Source organism: Colletes gigas, unplaced genomic scaffold (genome assembly GCF_013123115.1).
Source record: "Colletes gigas isolate AHSC1104 unplaced genomic scaffold, ASM1312311v1 Colletes_gigas_Sc00067, whole genome shotgun sequence".
Classification (NCBI taxonomy): domain Eukaryota; kingdom Metazoa; phylum Arthropoda; class Insecta; order Hymenoptera; family Colletidae; genus Colletes; species Colletes gigas.
Genome location: NW_025106696.1, coordinates 1 through 18,691, shown reverse-complemented (window position 1 = coordinate 18,691; position 18,691 = coordinate 1). Strand labels below are relative to the sequence as shown.

General features: G+C 35.9%; 2 protein-coding genes across 2 annotated transcripts in view; one reads left to right on the top strand and one right to left on the bottom strand.

The window, feature by feature from the left end:
- The window catches only part of LOC122403652 (heterogeneous nuclear ribonucleoprotein A1, A2/B1 homolog), a 30,722-nt gene extending 29,040 nt beyond the window's left edge, over nucleotides 1–1,682 (top strand). The window contains exon 7 of the mRNA XM_043407285.1: nucleotides 471–1,682. The gene's annotated coding sequence lies outside the window, so the exon portion shown is untranslated. The remainder of the gene's footprint in view (nucleotides 1–470) is intronic.
- Nucleotides 1,683–5,005: 3,323 nt separating this feature from the next.
- Nucleotides 5,006–6,942, bottom strand: LOC122403653. Its single transcript, XM_043407288.1, has one exon. It carries the CDS (start codon nucleotides 6,832–6,834, stop codon nucleotides 5,833–5,835), a length of 1,002 nt encoding a protein of 333 aa, XP_043263223.1. The 5' UTR covers nucleotides 6,835–6,942; the 3' UTR covers nucleotides 5,006–5,832.
- Nucleotides 6,943–18,691: the final 11,749 nt, after the last annotated feature.

Here is an 18,691-nt window from a genome sequence, read left to right as displayed (position 1 = left end):
TCACTTTAATTAAAATAATTAAGGAATTTGATTTTGGATCATTTATACAGCTACGTGTTGAATTAGATGTAGCTTGCATTATCACGTGTAATTTTATTTATTTATTACATTCAAATTCGTAAGCAACTTTTTATTTTCAAAATAGTTTTTTGTGTCACATTCAACACTTATTTTTTTCTGATGAAATCACGTATTCTGGATTATAATTCATGAAATACTAGAAGGACAGGAACGCATAGTATATCATTCAATGCTTTCATTATTAATCATTTCTACAGCTTATAAGAAAATTTTGAAAATGTGCAATATATTTGATAATAATACAATAATAATTATAAAGATCTATTTTGGCTTACATACAAAGTATATAAGAAAGAGATAGTAATTATTTTTATTTTACTTCCTGTGTATTAATTGCTATCTTTCGTTTTCATTAATTTCTGGTTTACCACTTGGGCTGGTACTCCCAGAGCGATCTGTGTCACAACTGCCATAATCAATCAGTCATCACGGGAGGTAAGTTAAACTAAGTCAATTAATTTTTTCAATCCTTTTTCAAATTTGATCAATTTTACTATCACGATTATTTATGAAATAATTGATAACGTTTAATATGTGATTTGAACTAAGATTTTAAAAAGATTCTTTAATAAATCAAATTGCATTTCAGTGATTATTTGATAAAATAATATAAAAAATATAAAGGACCCTGTACAGACCTTATGGAAAATGGCCCCTGGTTAAATTAGCTGAACTTTTGATATGATGTAGTTCATTATGTCTTGATGAAAAGTTCCAATGGGCCTAAGCTCGTAAATTGAACAGTTTCAGAGATACGGGGGATCAAAAGTCAATAATAGAGTGCCTTATTTTAGACTACCACGCTTGAGCATGTTTGAGTGTAAAAAGCACTGTTGTACACTGTCCATTTATTTGACCTCTTAAAACTCAATACTAGTACTATGGGCGCTTAAATATTACCCTTTGATCCCCTGACTCTCTGCTGCAACAAATGATGCTGCATACGATGAATTGCAGATTGACACTTCGTTGGTAGATATCAGCCTTAGAAGACTAAAAGTTTATTCACAATTTCGGAATTGTACCAAACATCAAGTTCTTATTTCTCACATTTCCAATAATGAACTGGAACTAGAAGAAGAAGAAGTAATAAATGGTTACTACTGCACCTGTCAATTTGGTGCCAAAACATTGGGTACATGCGCACATATTGCAAGTGTTTTAAGGTTTTTAGGATTTGCTCGTCATGAAAGGCATGCCAAATATTCGGATAGCAATGTTCTAAATACGACCAGAGATGCTCCTAATAGAGAGCATCAAGACAATATGGATGTTGAAATTTTTTTATGGCCGAATAGAGAGAACTATAAAAACGACCCTTTTCAGGGCCACATGGTGTGCAAAATCCGATCGAGCAACCTCTTCGTGGTGCTGCATACTGGGTAATGCTAATGTCAACGGTGCTTCATGTTTGTACATTGAAAAAGAGAACCATTTTTTACCGTTTTGGCGTTTGTTTATTTTGACTCCTGAAGGGGACTCGGAGGGTACCCTCATGAGTACCTACAAAAACATTTTTGTAGGTACTCACGAACTCTACTTCAGAAAAAAATTTCAATGAGATACACTCACTATTGTTGGAGTTATGGCTGTTTGAAAATTGGACCATTTTTATGGGGTTTTCCTTACGTTACGGGGTTAAGAAGCAACTTTTCGAATATTTTTGGAATTCCGACACCTTCTTCACTAAAATATGCGTTATTTGCCTTTTGAAACTTTAAAATTGTCCAATTCGTTCAAAAGTTATGATGTTTTAAAGATACGCATTTTCTGGCTTGACGTTATATTTTCAGTTATGAATTTTTTTCTCGAAAGTGGATAGTATTTCGGGGGTATGTATTCATAAAAAATTATTGTAATTAATCCCTCAAGCTAAAAATAATTTTTTTAGAATGATTTCAAAGTTTTTTTTTCACCGAAAGATTTCTGCATCTATTCGAATTTTTTCCTCGAAAGTGCCTAGGATTTCGGATGCATGTCTTTTCACCAAAAATTATTGTAATTGACTTCTGCAACCGAAAATAATTTTTCCAGAGTGGTTTGAAATTTTTTAATAACTTTTGAATGAAACCTCAATCAAGAAATTGATATTCTTGATTTGCGTGTTATTTTAGAATCTCACATTAAAATTTTTTCCAGGGGTGGCCGAACACCTTGTATATTTCACTGTACCTTTCATAATACTTTATTGTTCGAAAAATTCTCTTTCTAGTCTTTATTATTACATATCTTAAAAACTCGTTTCTATCATCGTTTAGCAAACTATTTTCAGTGTAACCTATATTATTTAGATAAATAATGAATGATTAAAATCAAAAAACTTATTTCTTTATTTAATTCTTAATTTAATTTTTTTTAATCATTAAAGTAAGTAAATACTTATGTACCCAGCAAGATAATAAGTTGAAAAATGAATAGTAAGCACGTAACAACATCGAAGTTGTTGTTGATGTTCAGTCGGATACAGTGGCTACGCGTCATGTAACAAGAGGTCTCTTGCTATACCAGTTTAGTAAAATAACAAATATATTGCAGTAAATTAATTTTATTGGTTATACAGGGTGTTCGGCCACCTCTAGCAAAAATTTTAATGAGCGATAGTAGAGGCCAAAATAAGACGAAAATCAAGAATACCAATTTGTTGATGGAAGCTTCGTTAAAAAGTTATTAACAATTAAATTCAAAAATTTCAAATCGTTCTGGAAAAATTATTTTCGGTTGCGGGGGTCAACTACAATCATTTTTGGTGAGTACACATACCTTCGAAATCCTATCTACTTTCGAGAAAAAAAATCGAGTAGGTGGTGAAATTTTTCGGCGAAAAAAAATTTTTCATATCGTTCTAAAAAAATTATTTTCGGTCGCGGGGATCAATTACAATCATTTTTTATCATTACACATACCTCCGAAATCGTACGCACTTTCGAGAAAAAAATTCCTTACTGAAAATCCAATTAGGTGCCTAAATTTTTCAACGGAGAAAAAAAATTGCAAATCGTTGTGGAAAAATTATTTTCGGTTGCGGGGGTCAATTACAATCAGTTTTTGTCATTAGACGTACCCACGAAATCCTGCCCACTTTCGAGAAAAAAAATAGAGAAGGTGTGAAATTAATCGAGAAAATTAAAAAATTGCAAATCGTTGTGGAAAAATTATTTTCGGTTGTAGGGTTCAATTACAGTCATTTTTGGTGAATAGACATACCCCCGAAATCTTGCGCATTTTCGAGAAAAAAATTCAGTAAGGGCGGCACTTTAAACGTTAATAACTTTTTAACGAAGCTTCCATCAACAAATTGGTATTCTTGATTTTCGTCTTATTTTGGCCTCTACTATCGCTCATTAAAATTTTTGCTAGAGGTGGCCGAACACCCTGTATACATACATTGCTGGACAAAAGTATAGTGACTCAAAATAAACTCGTACAACTACAGTTTTGTTGTATTTCATGAAGCGATTGGTATTGCAAGAAAATAAAGTTATTTTTATTAAGCTTTATTCAAAGTTGATCAAATTTACAAGAAACAATAGCAAAGAAATTTTTATTCGGATGTATATCATGGGGCATATTTATATTCAGGTCGATATCAAGAAGTTAAATAAACTTGATACATTTTTAAATATAGTATAGTACCAGATAAATGTTTCCGGACAAACTTTCTTTTTATGGAATGAGTTTTTAAATGTATGCATTACATGAAACAAGAATGTTTAAACAAAATATGTTAGTTAATTTTAATGCATATTTTGTTTTATGTGTTTTTAATTATACTTCTAAATGTACTTGATAAAAGTATTTTAGTGCCTCAAAAGTAATATACCATATTTGAAAGGTAATTGAAACCACCAGTCTGTGTGAGATTTAAATGGAAGTATGTAGAATGATAAATTGATAAATAGTTGATTCATTTTTGGCTGTGTGCGAAAATGATTAATAATTTACAAGGTATTTATCAATAAAAAAAACTTCGCCATTCTGCGTCTTGGTTTCGTTTCTGGTTATGTTACACTATTTTTGTTTGTACTTAAATAAAAATTTAGGGTTCCGTAGTAGGGTTTACCTACTACGGAAGGTAAAGGGTACTACTATTGAGTTTTAAGGGGTCAAATAAATGGACAGTGTACAGCAGAACAGTGCTTCTTACACTCAAATATGCTTAAACGTGGTAGTCTAGAATAAGACGCACTATTATTGACTTTGTATCCCCTATATCTCGGGAAACTGTTCAATTTACAAGCTTGGGCCCATTGGAACTTTTCATCAAGACATAATGAACTACATCATATCAAAAGTTCAGCCAATTTAACCGGGGGTCATTTTTCATAAGATCTATGCGGGGTCCTTTAGAACTTCATAACATTGCTGTATAATGTATTATCGAACAACTAGTTCATAAATCCCTGTGCGTATTTCTTTGTCATAAGTTACAAATATTATCAAAATTATTCGAGGTAATAATATACGTAATCGGTGATAAAAAATGGTACATAGAATGGATGTTATTGATATTCAAAATTCTTTAAGATTGTTTTAAAATATTTAACCGTAAGTGTAGAATAGAATTTTTATGGCGTTATGTTAACCCTTTCTAGTCTTACTGTTTCCAGGAAAGTGTAGTTAGCTGGTCGTAAATCTCTTTTTGGTTAATGTTAGGTCACACCCAATTATTTATTGTTTGATTAGCCAATAAATTTACTTAAATTAATCTATTGCTTGCCCTTATATTAGAACAGCATCAAATTCAAAAATGTACACGATTTTTACTTTATAGCTTTTTGTTCTTTGTTATTTTTTACACGAAAATATATGAAATGTACTAATTTATAAATTAATATAAATATAAACGTCTATTACATTTATAGAATATTTTTAAAAATACGTAAGTAATGATATAAATATAATTTTATATTACAAGTTGCTAAAACAGCACTAATGAAAATCAACAAATTAAATAAGAAGTTTGACTAATCTAGATTTCTATCTATTTAGATTTATTGCTCGAAGAGGTAACTATCTTTTTCAAAGTCTGCAAAATAAATGAGAAATAATAATTAAATAAAAAGTGCATAAAATGCACATCATCGATATTTATTATCAAAAGAATATTTATTTGATAAAAAGTATATTAACAAATTATCAAAGGATGGTGTGAAATTGTAAATAGATAGATTTATTTCCTGCTTCCCCTTAGGGTTACACTTCCTCCCCACCTTACATTTCCATCTCTCCCTTAATCTAACTTATCCTACTTATCCTACTTATTCTACTCTTACTCTACTCCTCACTGCCCTTACATCCTCCCCCCGCCGCTTTTCCCCTCTCTCTCATTTCCTTTCGCCGCACGCTCTTATCCTAATCCTACGCTACTCGCTCTCTCTCTCTCTCTCTCTCATCTCCCTTCGCCGCACGCTCTTAGCCTAACCTTACGCTACTCGCTCTCTCCCTCCTCCCTTCTCTCCCACTCCTCCACCCCCGCTCGCCCTCCCCGCCGTCGACTTCCATTTCCGCCCTTGCATTCCATTCCTTCATTCACTCCTCCCCTCATCCCCCCCTTCCCCCCTCTCCACCTCTTTCTCTTTCCTCCTGACCTCCAGCCTCTTTATCCACCCCTCCCCTCCCCCTCCCTCGTCCAAAATCTCCCTTATCCTTTCCCCGATCCCCTTCCCCTCTGCCTCATCCCCCGTACATCTCTCCAAAACGTGCTCCCATGTCTCCTCCTCCCAACCACATACCCTACATCTCCTCTCTTCCTCATCCCCCCAGTACCTCCCCCCCCCTCATCTCGTTCCCCATCCTATACCTAGCTAGCCTTCCATACCTCACTTCTCCCCACCCTGCCTTCAGGTACCCCGGTAACTCCCGTCCCACCAACTCCCTGTACCACCTATTATACCTCGACTGCACCACTTTTCCCCATCTCTCCTCTTCCTGCCTCCTCCCATCTTCCTCCTCCCATCCCTCCCAGCCCGCTCGCCCACTTGCCCCTCCCTCTCCTCCCCTCAATCCTCCCAACCCTCTACACCCCAACCTGTCTCTCTCCCACGCCGACAATTCCTCTCCCCCTTCCCTTCCCCTTTCCCTTATCTCTTCCAGGCACCACCTAGCCAACTCCCCTCCCTCTCCCCTACTCAGTTTCTCCTCATATCTCCCTGCCCTTCCCCCCGCCCACGTCCTCAACTTTTTCCTCTTCGTCTCCTCCCTTACCATATATCCTGGCGTCCTCCAGTCCACCCCCAATGACCACCTTATATACCTCTCCTGCATCCTCTCCATCTCCTCCCTCTCCCTCCACCCCCAAATCTCTGCCCCATATCCCGCCACCGTCCAGACCAACGTGTCGAACAGCCACATCCTCCTTCCCCAGTCCCTCTCAAACTTCCTTTTCCCGATTCCCCATGCCTGCCTCATTACCACCCCCGCCTTTCTCACCCTATCCCTAACCTGCGCCTCCTGACCCCCGTTCCTCCTGAACACGTACCCCAGGTACTTAAACTCCTTCACCTCCTCTATCCTTTTCCCCTTCCACCTCCACTCCACCTTCCTCTCCCTTCCTCCCCCCTTCCTAAACCTTACCACCTTCGTTTTCTCCACATTAACCTCCAACCTCTTTCTATCCAGGTACCCTTCGAGCCGCCTAATCATACTCCCCATCTCTTCCTCGTCCTTCGCCACCATCACCAGGTCATCCGCATACGCCAGCGCACACACTCTCCTCCCCCCTACCTCCACCCCTCCCCATCTTCCTTTCCTCATCTCCTCTTCCACATCCGCTATTAACAAATTGAAGAGCGTCGGACTCAGGGGGCACCCTTGCCTCAACCCCTTCGCCGTCCAAAAACCCTCCCCTACCTCCCCCCCCACCTTCACCCTGCTCTTCGTCTCCCTATAAATTTCCCTTACCGTGAAATTGTAAATAATATTGCAGTAAAATGCAATTATAATCAACAAGTAATCGCTAAAAATAATAAGTGTAATTTATGACAATTCAATACTGAAAATATGCACAGAATTATGTACTCGCTCAATAATATTTATGACTGAAGAGAATGTACATATATTATATGAAAAATTGTTAAAAAGTATTTTTTTTTTTTATTTAATTTTTACTGTTGCATCAACTCATTAGGGTCATTAGCAACCACAATACATTAAAAAGTATTGTTATGAACATGAGTAATTATATTTTGCCTTTAATTAAAATTCTATAGTTCTTTTATTCAAGATGAATTTAGTAATATTATATAAAAAATAATTTAAAAGTTCTTATTTACAGTATTTAAATTATAATTACGATGTAGATGTGTAACGAACAAAAATTTGTAAGGACTAATTCTTATTAATTTTCAGCAGTGTAATGTTAACATGCAATTTTTTTAAGGAATGTAATAAACTACTACACATCTTCTATACATGTTTTTGTTCTTCTTTGTGGAAACCCCCAACAAAATACTATTAACTGAACATTGTACTACATTATTTTACGGTAAGTTTTAGGTTACGAATATAATTTAAATGTTTTCAATATAATCTATTATAAATTCATTTTATCCTTCATAAATATGAAATGTTTCATTAAATCACACTAGGTTTTTTGATAAGAAAATTCGTAAGAATTATTATGCTTAATTGCATAAAACTATTAATATTTTGTATTTTCGCATTCTTATTAATTTTTTCGAGAAATACGAGGAATTTGAAGTTAAAAAAGATACCATTCTTATTTATGAACACGTTGTCTGCTATAACAGTTTTCCCTGTCTAGGGATATTCTCGATATTTTTTCAGTTTATCGCATAACAAATGTAAGAAATAAATCCAAAAGGAAGTTTATGTTTTAATAACTTCTCCTCGTTTTAATAATCCTGTCTTACGTAGTTTATATAAAGTATAAAATAAAAAATAATTAATATAGTGTTGTTAAGGAAAATATGGGAGATCTCCCTACTCGGTCATGTAGCGACTTACTTCAAAGCGGGGAGATCTCATTCGGTTGGTAAGTGTTAATAGTTATTTTACAGTTGATTAATAAAAGTTTTGAAGAAATATTTATTTCTTAAGACATATTTTAAAGTAAAATATAAAAGTTTGTACTATTTGTCACTTACTTAGCATTATTTAAAGAACTGATGAAATAGGATAAATATAGATGAGTAAGCAAGTCGTGATTTTTATATCTTAGGAAATTTTGAATTTTTTACAAGCTTAACAGCACTTGCATTATCCACATAGAACATTGGAAGGGTATTGACAATATTTTTTTCAGCCAGACTAATACTTTGGCCCCTTCACTTGCTACAACGATTTCAGATTCAGCAGTCAATACATAATGCTACAGATTTTTTAAGCTGGCTTATCTATGACTGGCACCTGCAAACGTTGCTACAACACTAGTTGTTGCACGTCTAGTTGCAGTGTCTCCTTTATAATTAAAACTATATCTACATGTTTCTTTAAGATATTTTAAGGTGTGTTTGACATCATTCTAGTCTTTTCTTCTGGGGGTTTCCATTCTTACGCTAACTTGACTAAAATAAATACGATATTTAGACTATTTGCTGCCATAAGATACGTGAGACTACCAATTTTCCTACAAATGTATAATAATTATATTTGAACTAACTTAAACCTAACATTAAACAATAATAATAAGTTCAGTTTATACTCAAATACAATAAACTATAAACAATAAATTCAACTTTATATTCAAAACTTAAAATTATTAACTTAACATTTAATCCAGAATCATAAATTTAACTTAAACTTGGAATCAGTGCATCACAAACTTAATACTAAACTCAAAGTCTTAAACTTAGACTCAAATGTTAAACATGAAGGATGAGTGTACTATATCATTGTACTGCTTCTTACAGGAGGCTTTTTACCGATAGGTTTCACCATGACTAATTTTATTTCTACAATCTACTTTCTTCCTTGGCTTTCTTTGGTTTTCATTTGTTCTTCAATTTTCTCTATTACCATATGTCATGTGTGTTCTCTTCCTTTTTCTTAATTTAAAATCTGACAGTTCAAACACAGAATCAGCATAAATTATGTATAGTAACAAATTGATCAATTAAATGTAGAAATATTGTTTTAATTATTAATTAATATTGTATTAAGACTGATTACCGTGCCTTTGTGTCATTTAAGGATTCAGATAATAATTAAATCGTGTACAATTAGCTGTAAAACGAAAAATAGTAGATAAATTTTCTAACGATGATTACGATTATTTCCGTGAATAAGTTTTATCTGAACTAAAAGAAAAGTATAGTGTGTTAATAAAGTACGACGATCCTATCCTAACATCCCATCCTTTGGAAATGTAAGCAATTGTATTATTCTTTCATTTCTATGGCTCGTGCGTATATTAATATAAATATTAATGTATTTATGAATTTGTTTTTCATCATATCATGATTTCATTATATTAGTTTAAACATTTTAATATACAGCGTGTTACAATGTTACAAGTAATAACAATTTTTTACATTTCCCTTCTGATGGAAGACACCACCACCTTCCCGTGGTTTCCATTGAGCGGTAGCGTGCACGTTATTGTTTTACATATCATTACAATTATTTTTTTATGTAAAGTTATATCAAATACATAATGTTTGATTCTGTGTAACAAATTGATACGGTTATTGGAAAACAGCAAGAAAAGTCAGTATTAATCTATTTCTGTAGTAATTATTATTTCTATTTAGATAGTATCTTTAAAAAATATTTGCTATACAAGGTTGAACAGCGTGCACGGTACTGGCTAAGAGTGGTTTTTCATTTTAATAAATTTTACTTGTTTTCATTTTCTAAATATTTATATTTCTCAATTAACTTTTTGCGAGTGAGATTGTTTTGAACAACATTATTCTATACAGAGTGTTCGGCTATCCGTGGGAAAAATTTACATGAGCGATTCTAGAGGCGAAAATAAGACGAAAATCCAGAATACCAATTTGTTGATCGAGGCTGTGTTAAAAAGTTATTAACGTTTATAATTCCGTCTGTAGAACGGCAATCTGCAAACAGCTGCGCGCGCGCGATAATGGTTCTCATTCAACATGAGAAACTCTACTTACTGACGTATCAACAGTCTTACAGTTTTGTGAATGAGAACCACTATCAGGCGTACGCCCGTACTGAATTTTTTTCACGAAAATGCGTAGGATTTCGGGGGTATGTATATTCACCAAAAATGATTGTAATTGACCCCCGCAACCGAAAATAATTTTTCCAGAACGATTTGAAATTTTTGAATTTAATTGTTAATAACTTTTTAACGAAGCCTCAATCAACAAATTGGTATTCTTGATTTCCGTCGTATTTTGCTCTCTAAAATCTCCCATTAAAATTTTTCCCAGGGGTGGCCGAACATTCTGTATACATATACATGTATGAACTATTTTTAAAGCAATAGTTTATTAACTTTATGACGTTAATTTGTGCAATTTTATATTTGTGTTCAGAATAGGTCTGTGGTAACTTCCCCGGAACATTTCTGCAACCGTCTTTATTAAAAGAACATAGGAGGTGGATACAACTTTGATTTTATCTGTTTTTCTTTAGGTCTCTGCTTGCTACAACTTTCCTGTGGTAAGATGAATATATTATACTTTTAATATGGCAATAAAATTTACGAATATCTATGTAGGTGTGATATATTTAAATAAATTGATTGTTACTAATATAAACTTCTTTCCTTCCTTTTGTTATGATCGTAAATTATGAGACAAAGAAAGAGACATTTGCACAAACTTCGGAACCCTATATTATTTTATTTTATTTTTGTCGATCAGGAAACATGACATTTTTTAACAGATCAGTGAAATAATTGATTTTAATATTCAATTAGAAATATGTTATAGAAGTGGTTCTTAATCTGTGGTTCATGGACTTCAAAGCGGCTATATTATATTGTATGTACCTAGGTACAAGGGAATATATGTATTATAATTGTACCTAGGTATAAAGGAAGTATCATACTACATACTAATCAAAAATGGAATGTGGAATTCTCGTTGCCCTCGGTGCTCGATCTGGCGTTACACAAACCGCGTTCTTATGATATTGAAACATGGCTACCATTGGTCACGAATGATAAACATAACCATCTGGCAACTATGAAACTGGTTCGAACCAGGGAACAATTTTATCTTATTCTAATTGTGGACTTAGGCTAATGAAAATAATGCACGTCAGTTAATAACAATAAGAATTTTATTTAACGAACAATTATAAACGTTCTGTACTTTACAACATTTCATGCGTGAAAGACCTAGCGTTCCCGGCCACGTGGCGCTACAAACTTATTGCCAACTCTGGAACAACTAAGTAAAATCTCTAGAGAGTCGCTAGTAGCCAGAGATGCCAGAAAAGCACCGCCGGGTGCACACGCACACATGCCAGATACGCGTACGTGAGCTCGTGGAGTTTCGGAAAGTCGACAAAGGCAAACTGACGCATGCCCTCTTTCTCGATTCTCCGAAGCCACCCGAAGTAATTTCGGATCGCCTCGTGGGAGTCGAGAGAGAAAGGCTCACATTTGCCTTCTCGCTCTAAACAACTGAAATCCGACCTCCCGTCAACGGCATACGATTTGGATTCTCGAGCCGAGATTCTCGACTGCCCACTCCAGGCATTTTTACTTTCCGACCTATGTAGGCGCACATAAGCAAAGTACCCATAATGAAAAAAAAATTTTGTAAAATTTATTTTACAGAAATACACGTTTTAAGACCTCCTGATCATATTTTAATTATTGAAAAAAAAGACATTTTTTTTTATTCCCATGTATGAGCACACATATGTATATTATTAATACGATTTTTGAAAATCAAAATACTTTAAGATTGAAAATTAATAAATTAAAATGAGATTCCCCTCTTTACCAGTATTGTACACGCTGTGGTATTTTTCAATAAGAAGAGTACTTACTTTTATAACATAAACAAAACAGTAGAATTAATAATTGCAGAAATTAATTAATAATGATTTTCCTCGATTGTTTTGAAATAACCGTATCAATTGGTTATGACGAACTAAATAGAACTACCTAGAAACAAAGGAAAAGTGATCCCGTTTGCCAGTTTAATACAAAGTATAGGTTGTATCCAGAGATGCCAGAAAAGCACCGCCGGGTGCACACGCACACATGTCAGATACGCGTACGTGAGCTCGTGGAGTTTCGGAAAGTCGACAAAGGCAAACTGACGCATGCCCTCTTTCTCGATTCTCCGAAGCCGCCCGAAGTAATTTCGGATCGCCTCGTGGGAGTCGAGAGAGAAAGGCTCACATTTGCCTTCTCGCTCTAAACAACTGAAATCCGACCTCCCGTCAACGGCATACGATTTGGATTCTCGAGCCGAGATTCTCGACTGCCCAGGCATTTTTACTTTCCGACCTATGTAGGCGCACATAAGCAAAGTACCCATAATGAAAAAAAAATTTTGTAAAATTTATTTTACGGAAATACACGTTTTAAGACCTCCTGATCATATTTTAATTATTGAAAAAAAAGACATTTTTTTTTATTCCCATGTATGAGCACACATATGTATATTATTAATACGATTGAATATAAATAGCTGAATGAATTTAAATGAAATTTTACATTTAAATTTTATGTTCTCATTTCAAAGGCGTGTGGACGGATTCAAAATACGTGAACACTAAACGTAACGATGTAATTATATTATTTAATATTTACTAACTATTTAACATAAAGAACATAAAAGAAAGACATAAAACGTAAACGTAAAACTGTGATTGCTCTCGACTAACGTTCGATACAGAGTGACGTTCCTGCAGTCAAAGTCGACCCTTCCTTATTCCTATCTTATAATAATGATCTAAACAAAACGCACGTTCGAGACGCAGTCTCTAAAACGTATTTCAGCTTAAACCTAAACACCTCACTCGATACCTACTCTAGCTTAGACTAAACACTCCTATCGACGCAAACGATAACGGTTCTCCTAGCCACACACATACACTCCTTACAGATTATACCTCTTGTTTCATAGTTGTTCCGATATACAGGCATAATGTATAAAAAATCTTTTAAATGTTTCATATAAATCTTAGGACGAATTAAATTTTATATGAAAAAAATTATATAAACTTTTTCTCTATCTTCTCTAGAAAAGAAAACATTAAATGAAATCTTATACATTACATGCTTACTTAAATCGCATTGAAAACGAATACCACAAATGTTTTAGAATAATGTGCAAAATGTGATTGCGATTTTCGCTAAGACAAATTGAAAACTCGTTTCTAACAAGGAAAAATTGGAATGGTACCAGGTTTTGTGTTAGGTTTTACTTTGAGATATTATTAAAGTTATTACAGGTACTTATTTTCAGAAATAGAACTATGTTCACCACTGATCAGCGTGGCGTGAGTGATGAGGTCTTTGCGTGCAAGTTCCGAACTTCTTCTGCTCTGCAGGTTCAAACCCTGCCAAAACAAATCCTTTTTTTTTATTTTTTCAATCATATTTTAATCGTACACTAAATGTGACATTATATTTTGTCTGACCTTCGAATATTTTTTTTTAAAGTTAAAAACCGATTACATTTAACATATGTTATTTTCAATGTACGAAGTACATGAATCTGGATGGTACTTTTCACAAAAACAGTCAAAACATAAAAATTTCAAGCACCACGTACATTTACTGAAAGTTTTGTTTTCACAGAAATTACAAAATTTTGTATTTAACTCTGATGGAAAGGCCGCTTCATTTACATTGATAAAATGTGAACGATTTTCGGATAGTCGTACCTTGTAGCTCGTACTTTTTACCTTATACTTCAGGTAAAAAGGGATATTAGCTGGGAAAAACAGTTTTATGACATTACCTGCTAACTTATGTTACTGTTCTACAATGAAACGCTATGTTTTGTACCTTTAAAAATATTCGACTATGTCCTTTTAAAATTTAAGATACAACCAGAGATGCCAGAAAAGCACCGCCGGGTGCACACGCACACATGCCAGATACGCGTACGTGAGCTCGTGGAGTTTCGGAAAGTCGACAAAGGCAAACTGACGCATGCCCTCTTTCTCGATTCTCCGAAGCCGCCCGAAGTAATTTCGGATCGCCCCGTGGGAGTCGAGAGAGAAAGGCTCACATTTGCCTTCTCGCTCTTAACAACTGAAATCCGACCTCCCGTCAACGGCATACGATTTGGATTCTCGAGCCGAGATTCTCGACTGCCCAGGCATTTTTACTTTCCGACCTATGTAGGCGCACATAAGCAAAGTACCCATAATGAAAAAAAAATTTTGTAAAATTTATTTTACGGAAATACACGTTTTAAGACCTCCTGATCATATTTTAATTATTGAAAAGAAAGAAATTTTTTTTTATTCCCATGTATAAGCACACATACAGTCGCGTCGGTATTTATGTTGACGCTGTTGTATTTCTGGTATTGACGATATTGTTCCATAATTTAAACACTTGTACGCGTCCTTCCGTACATTCTGACATTGTTTACATTATGTACAAGACATGCCTTAGTATACCAGTGAGTGTCAAAGTGAAAACACCGCGTACAATCAAATAACAGTCAATCTGTAAAAATATTTCCTAAATTTGGTTCGCCGGAAAGTAAGTTGACGTAATCAAGTTTTTATTTCATTAATAAAATTTTGCTATTAAACGCGCATTTAATAATTTGATAATGTATTTAGTCTCTTATATAATGTTTTTTTTTTGTTATGTATTGTTATTGTTAAGAATTGGTTACTTGTAGCATGCCGAAAATACGGGAATTACACGAGTCTGAAAGATTATTAATTTATAAAAGAAGGAGAGAAGGCCAAAGTTTGCAACAGATTGCCACAGATTTTGGGATATCAAAGAAAGGGGTGCGAAAAATTTATAAAAAGATAGAGACTACTGGGAAACCTGAAAATTTAGTTAGAACGGGAAGAAAAAGAAAAACAACTCCCCGTCAGGATCGAGAAATTGTTAAAATAACAAAAAAGGAACCATTTATTACTGCCAAACAGATCAAAGAAGATTTAAATTTGCCAATAGGGACCACTCAAATAAAATCCCGTTTATACGAAGCTGGGTTGCATGGTCGAATATCTAGGAAGAAGCCACACATTTCCGAAACAAATGCTCGCAAACGTTTAAATTTTGCAAAAGAGCATTTTAATAAACCGACTGCATTCTGGGAATCCATAATTTGGAGTGATGAGTCAAAATTTGAATTACAATCAAACAAACGAAGGAAATATGTGTGGAGAAAAAAAGGAGAAGCTTTTAAACAAAATGTTATCACCTCCACCGTGAAACACGGTGGAGGGTCTATAATGTTATGGGGCTGCTTCAACAATGAAAATGTAGGAAAATTAACAGTTATTGATGGTATATTAACAGCAGCGAAATACATCGATATTCTAAAAGAAAATTGTTTCCATCAATTCAAAAATTTGGGCCAGATACAGGATACATATTCCAACACGACAACGATCCGAAACATACTGCAAAGATCGTTAAAAAATTTATCGACGAAAACAATATATTGCTGCTTTCTTGGCCACCGCAGAGCCCTGATTTAAATCCGATCGAGCACTTATGGGACGAACTCGATCGAAAAATACCAAAATCGGACCGCTATACAAAACCAAAATTGATAGCCGCACTAAAAAAGGTATGGGATGAAATACAGCCCAAAACGTTAAAAAAATTAATACACAGTATGCCAAATCGTTTACTGGAAGTAATTAAAGCCAAAGGGTATCAAACTGCTTATTAAATATTTTTTTTACTGTTACTTATAGAATTATAATTTACTTTATAACCATTGTCAACTTACTTTCCGATAGACGTTCATTAGAAAATATTTGTTAATGCTATTGTTACTCAAATGAACATAATTAATAAGGTGACATTATTTACTTAAGACACGAATAAATTTATTTTTGTAAACATTTCGTATTTTATTTATTTTTATTGTATCCTTTTACGGCTATTTTATAAAAATGATAAGTGTCAACTTAAATACCGACGCGACTGTATGTATATTATTATTACGATTGAGTATAAATAGCTAAATGAATTCAAATGAAACTTTACATTTAAGTTTTATGTTCTCATTTCAAAGTCCGGTTAGACTTTGACTATAATCAGTCCATGGATAATAATGATTATACCTCTTGTTTCATAGTTGTTCCGATATATGTATAGGCATAATGTATAAAAAATCTTTTAAATGTGTTGCAAAAACTTTTATAAGACAGGGTCTTTAGATTTATTACGGCACACACCTTATTCGGAATTTCGTTACACTCGCTTGGAGTTACACCTGCTCTCGATTATGCTACGCTTATTCTTATCCTCGCTGCTAGGCACGCCGCCTGTTTATATACATTCTCTCTCTCTCTCATTCACACTTGTCTCATTCACTCGTCTTCGCATTCGTACAATGTCGCGGGGTTTTCAAACGGTCCACAGTTCGGCCGTCCTGAGTCGATCAACGCCCTCGTTGCTGGATCATGGTTAATCGGTTTCTAATCCCATTTGGCGTCGTGTAACGGGACGTCGGTAATTCCCTGCCTTAGCTACCATTTTCATTCGGTCCGCTGAGATTATGCCACTGTATTCTCTGTTGCTCTGCTGTTCGCCTTCAATGTCGGCTACAAGATACCTGTCGTTGCCTAGAACCTTTTTAATTTCATAGGGCCCGCGGTATTTAGGGCTAAGTTTGCGACTTTCGCCGGTCGCTGTGGCCTCGCTTCGGATGAGAACGATATCTCCTTTGTCGTACAAACGCGCTTTTCTTTTATGTAAGTCATACTGTTCGCGCATACGATCGCGGTTCTCTTCCAGGAGTTCCGCAACGTTTCGACGCTCCACCTCGTTTCCTAAAGTTGAGTTAAGTTCTCTAATTTCGCGAATCAACGGGTTATCATTCGGTCCTGACACTTGATACGCCAATACGACCTCGAACGGGGTGCGTTGCGTGACCCTGTGGCGCGTGTTGTTTATTGCAAATTGTATTTCGTGTAGCCGGAGGTCCCAATCGTCGCAATCCACCCCTTCCGTGGTCGTCGCCAAGCAGTGCAATATTACCCTATTTAAACGCTCGATTTGACCATTCCCTCTTGGCGTCGCAGTTGCAATTTTTACGTGCGTTATTCGGAGTTCTTCGCAAAATTCTTCGAACGCCTTCGCGGTGAATGCGGTGCCACGATCCGAAATGACACGCTCGGGCCGTCCGTAGTGTGCCAACACTTCGCGCAAAAATTGTATCGCGTCGTTTGCGCCGCTGTCTTCTACTGCCTTCAGAACGGCGTATTTGCTAAAACCGCAGATTAGCGCAATTATATATCGGTTATTTGCTGTCGTAACTCTAAAAGGCCCTAAGTGATCTATGTGTACGCTATGGAAGGGTCGATCTCCCTTCGACAGTGGGTGTAACAACCCTTCCTCTTTCCCTGTCGGCGTTTTATAATATAGACATGGAACGCATCTATTTACATAACGGGTTACAAAATCTCGCATGTGAGGGAAATAATATGTTTCTTCTAATTTCGCCAGTGTTTTATCCACGCCGAGGTGTGCGACTGCACGGTGTGCATCGGATACTACATCAAATCTTACATCGGTTGGAACGTATAATCTCAAGATTCCTCGGGTGGTCTCGTACACGCGCGCCTTATACATAGTGAATTGCTTATGCGTTTTCTGATCCCCTGCTTCTAATTGGTCGCGGATTTTTAGAATGAGCGGATCCGCCCGTTGCATTGCCGCAACCCAGTCGGTGGTGATGTCAACCCCTAAAACGGGTAGTCCTGCTAGTGGTACGTCCTCGCCTGGTTCGACGGGGTTTCTACTGAGTGCGTCCGCGACAGAATTTTGTTCCCCCTTATGGTACTCGATTCGGTAATTGAATTCGGATAGCTTGAGAAACCATCTCGCGATTCGTGGGCTCATCTCGCGCTTGCCTTCTAATAGTTTTAGACTATACAATCAGTGCGTATCACAAATTCAATACCGATTAAATATACCCGAAACCTTTCTAATGCGCAGACAATTGCTAGAGCTTCAAGCTCATACGAGTGGTATTTTGATTCTTCCGGCGTCGTCTTTCGACTATAATAACTTATTGGGTGCCATTTCCTGTCGGGTTGTTTCTGCAGTAATACCGCCCCGAGTCCTCCACTACTCGCGTCCGTTTGAACTTCGATCTCCGCAGTAGGATTATACATAGCTAAAACAGGCCTCGACAGAAGCCTTCGTTTTATTTCCCGGAACGCGGTGTCTTGGTCTGCTCCCCAGTTAAACGCCCTGCCCTTTTTCAACAAATCTGTGATTGGATTCATAATAACGGCGAAATTTCTAATGAAACGTCTGAAGTAATTCGCTAAGCCTACGAAGCTCCTCACGGCTTTCACATCTCCCGGAGTAGGGAACGACTCAACGCTTCGGAGTTTTCTGCTACCCGGTCGTATCACGCCTGTCTGTATCTCGAATCCGAGGTATTCGAACTTGGTTTTCAAAAAGTGACATTTCTCTAGCTTATTGTCAAATTCGCACTCCTCAGCGCCTCGAAAACCTGCCGTAGTCTCTCAAGCCCCTGCTCTA

What these genes read in the sequence shown, in the direction of transcription:
- LOC122403653 (XM_043407288.1), bottom strand. Translation starts at nt 6,834, where the DNA reads ATGAGGAAAGGAAGATGGGGAGGGGTGGAGGTAGGGGGGAGGAGAGTG.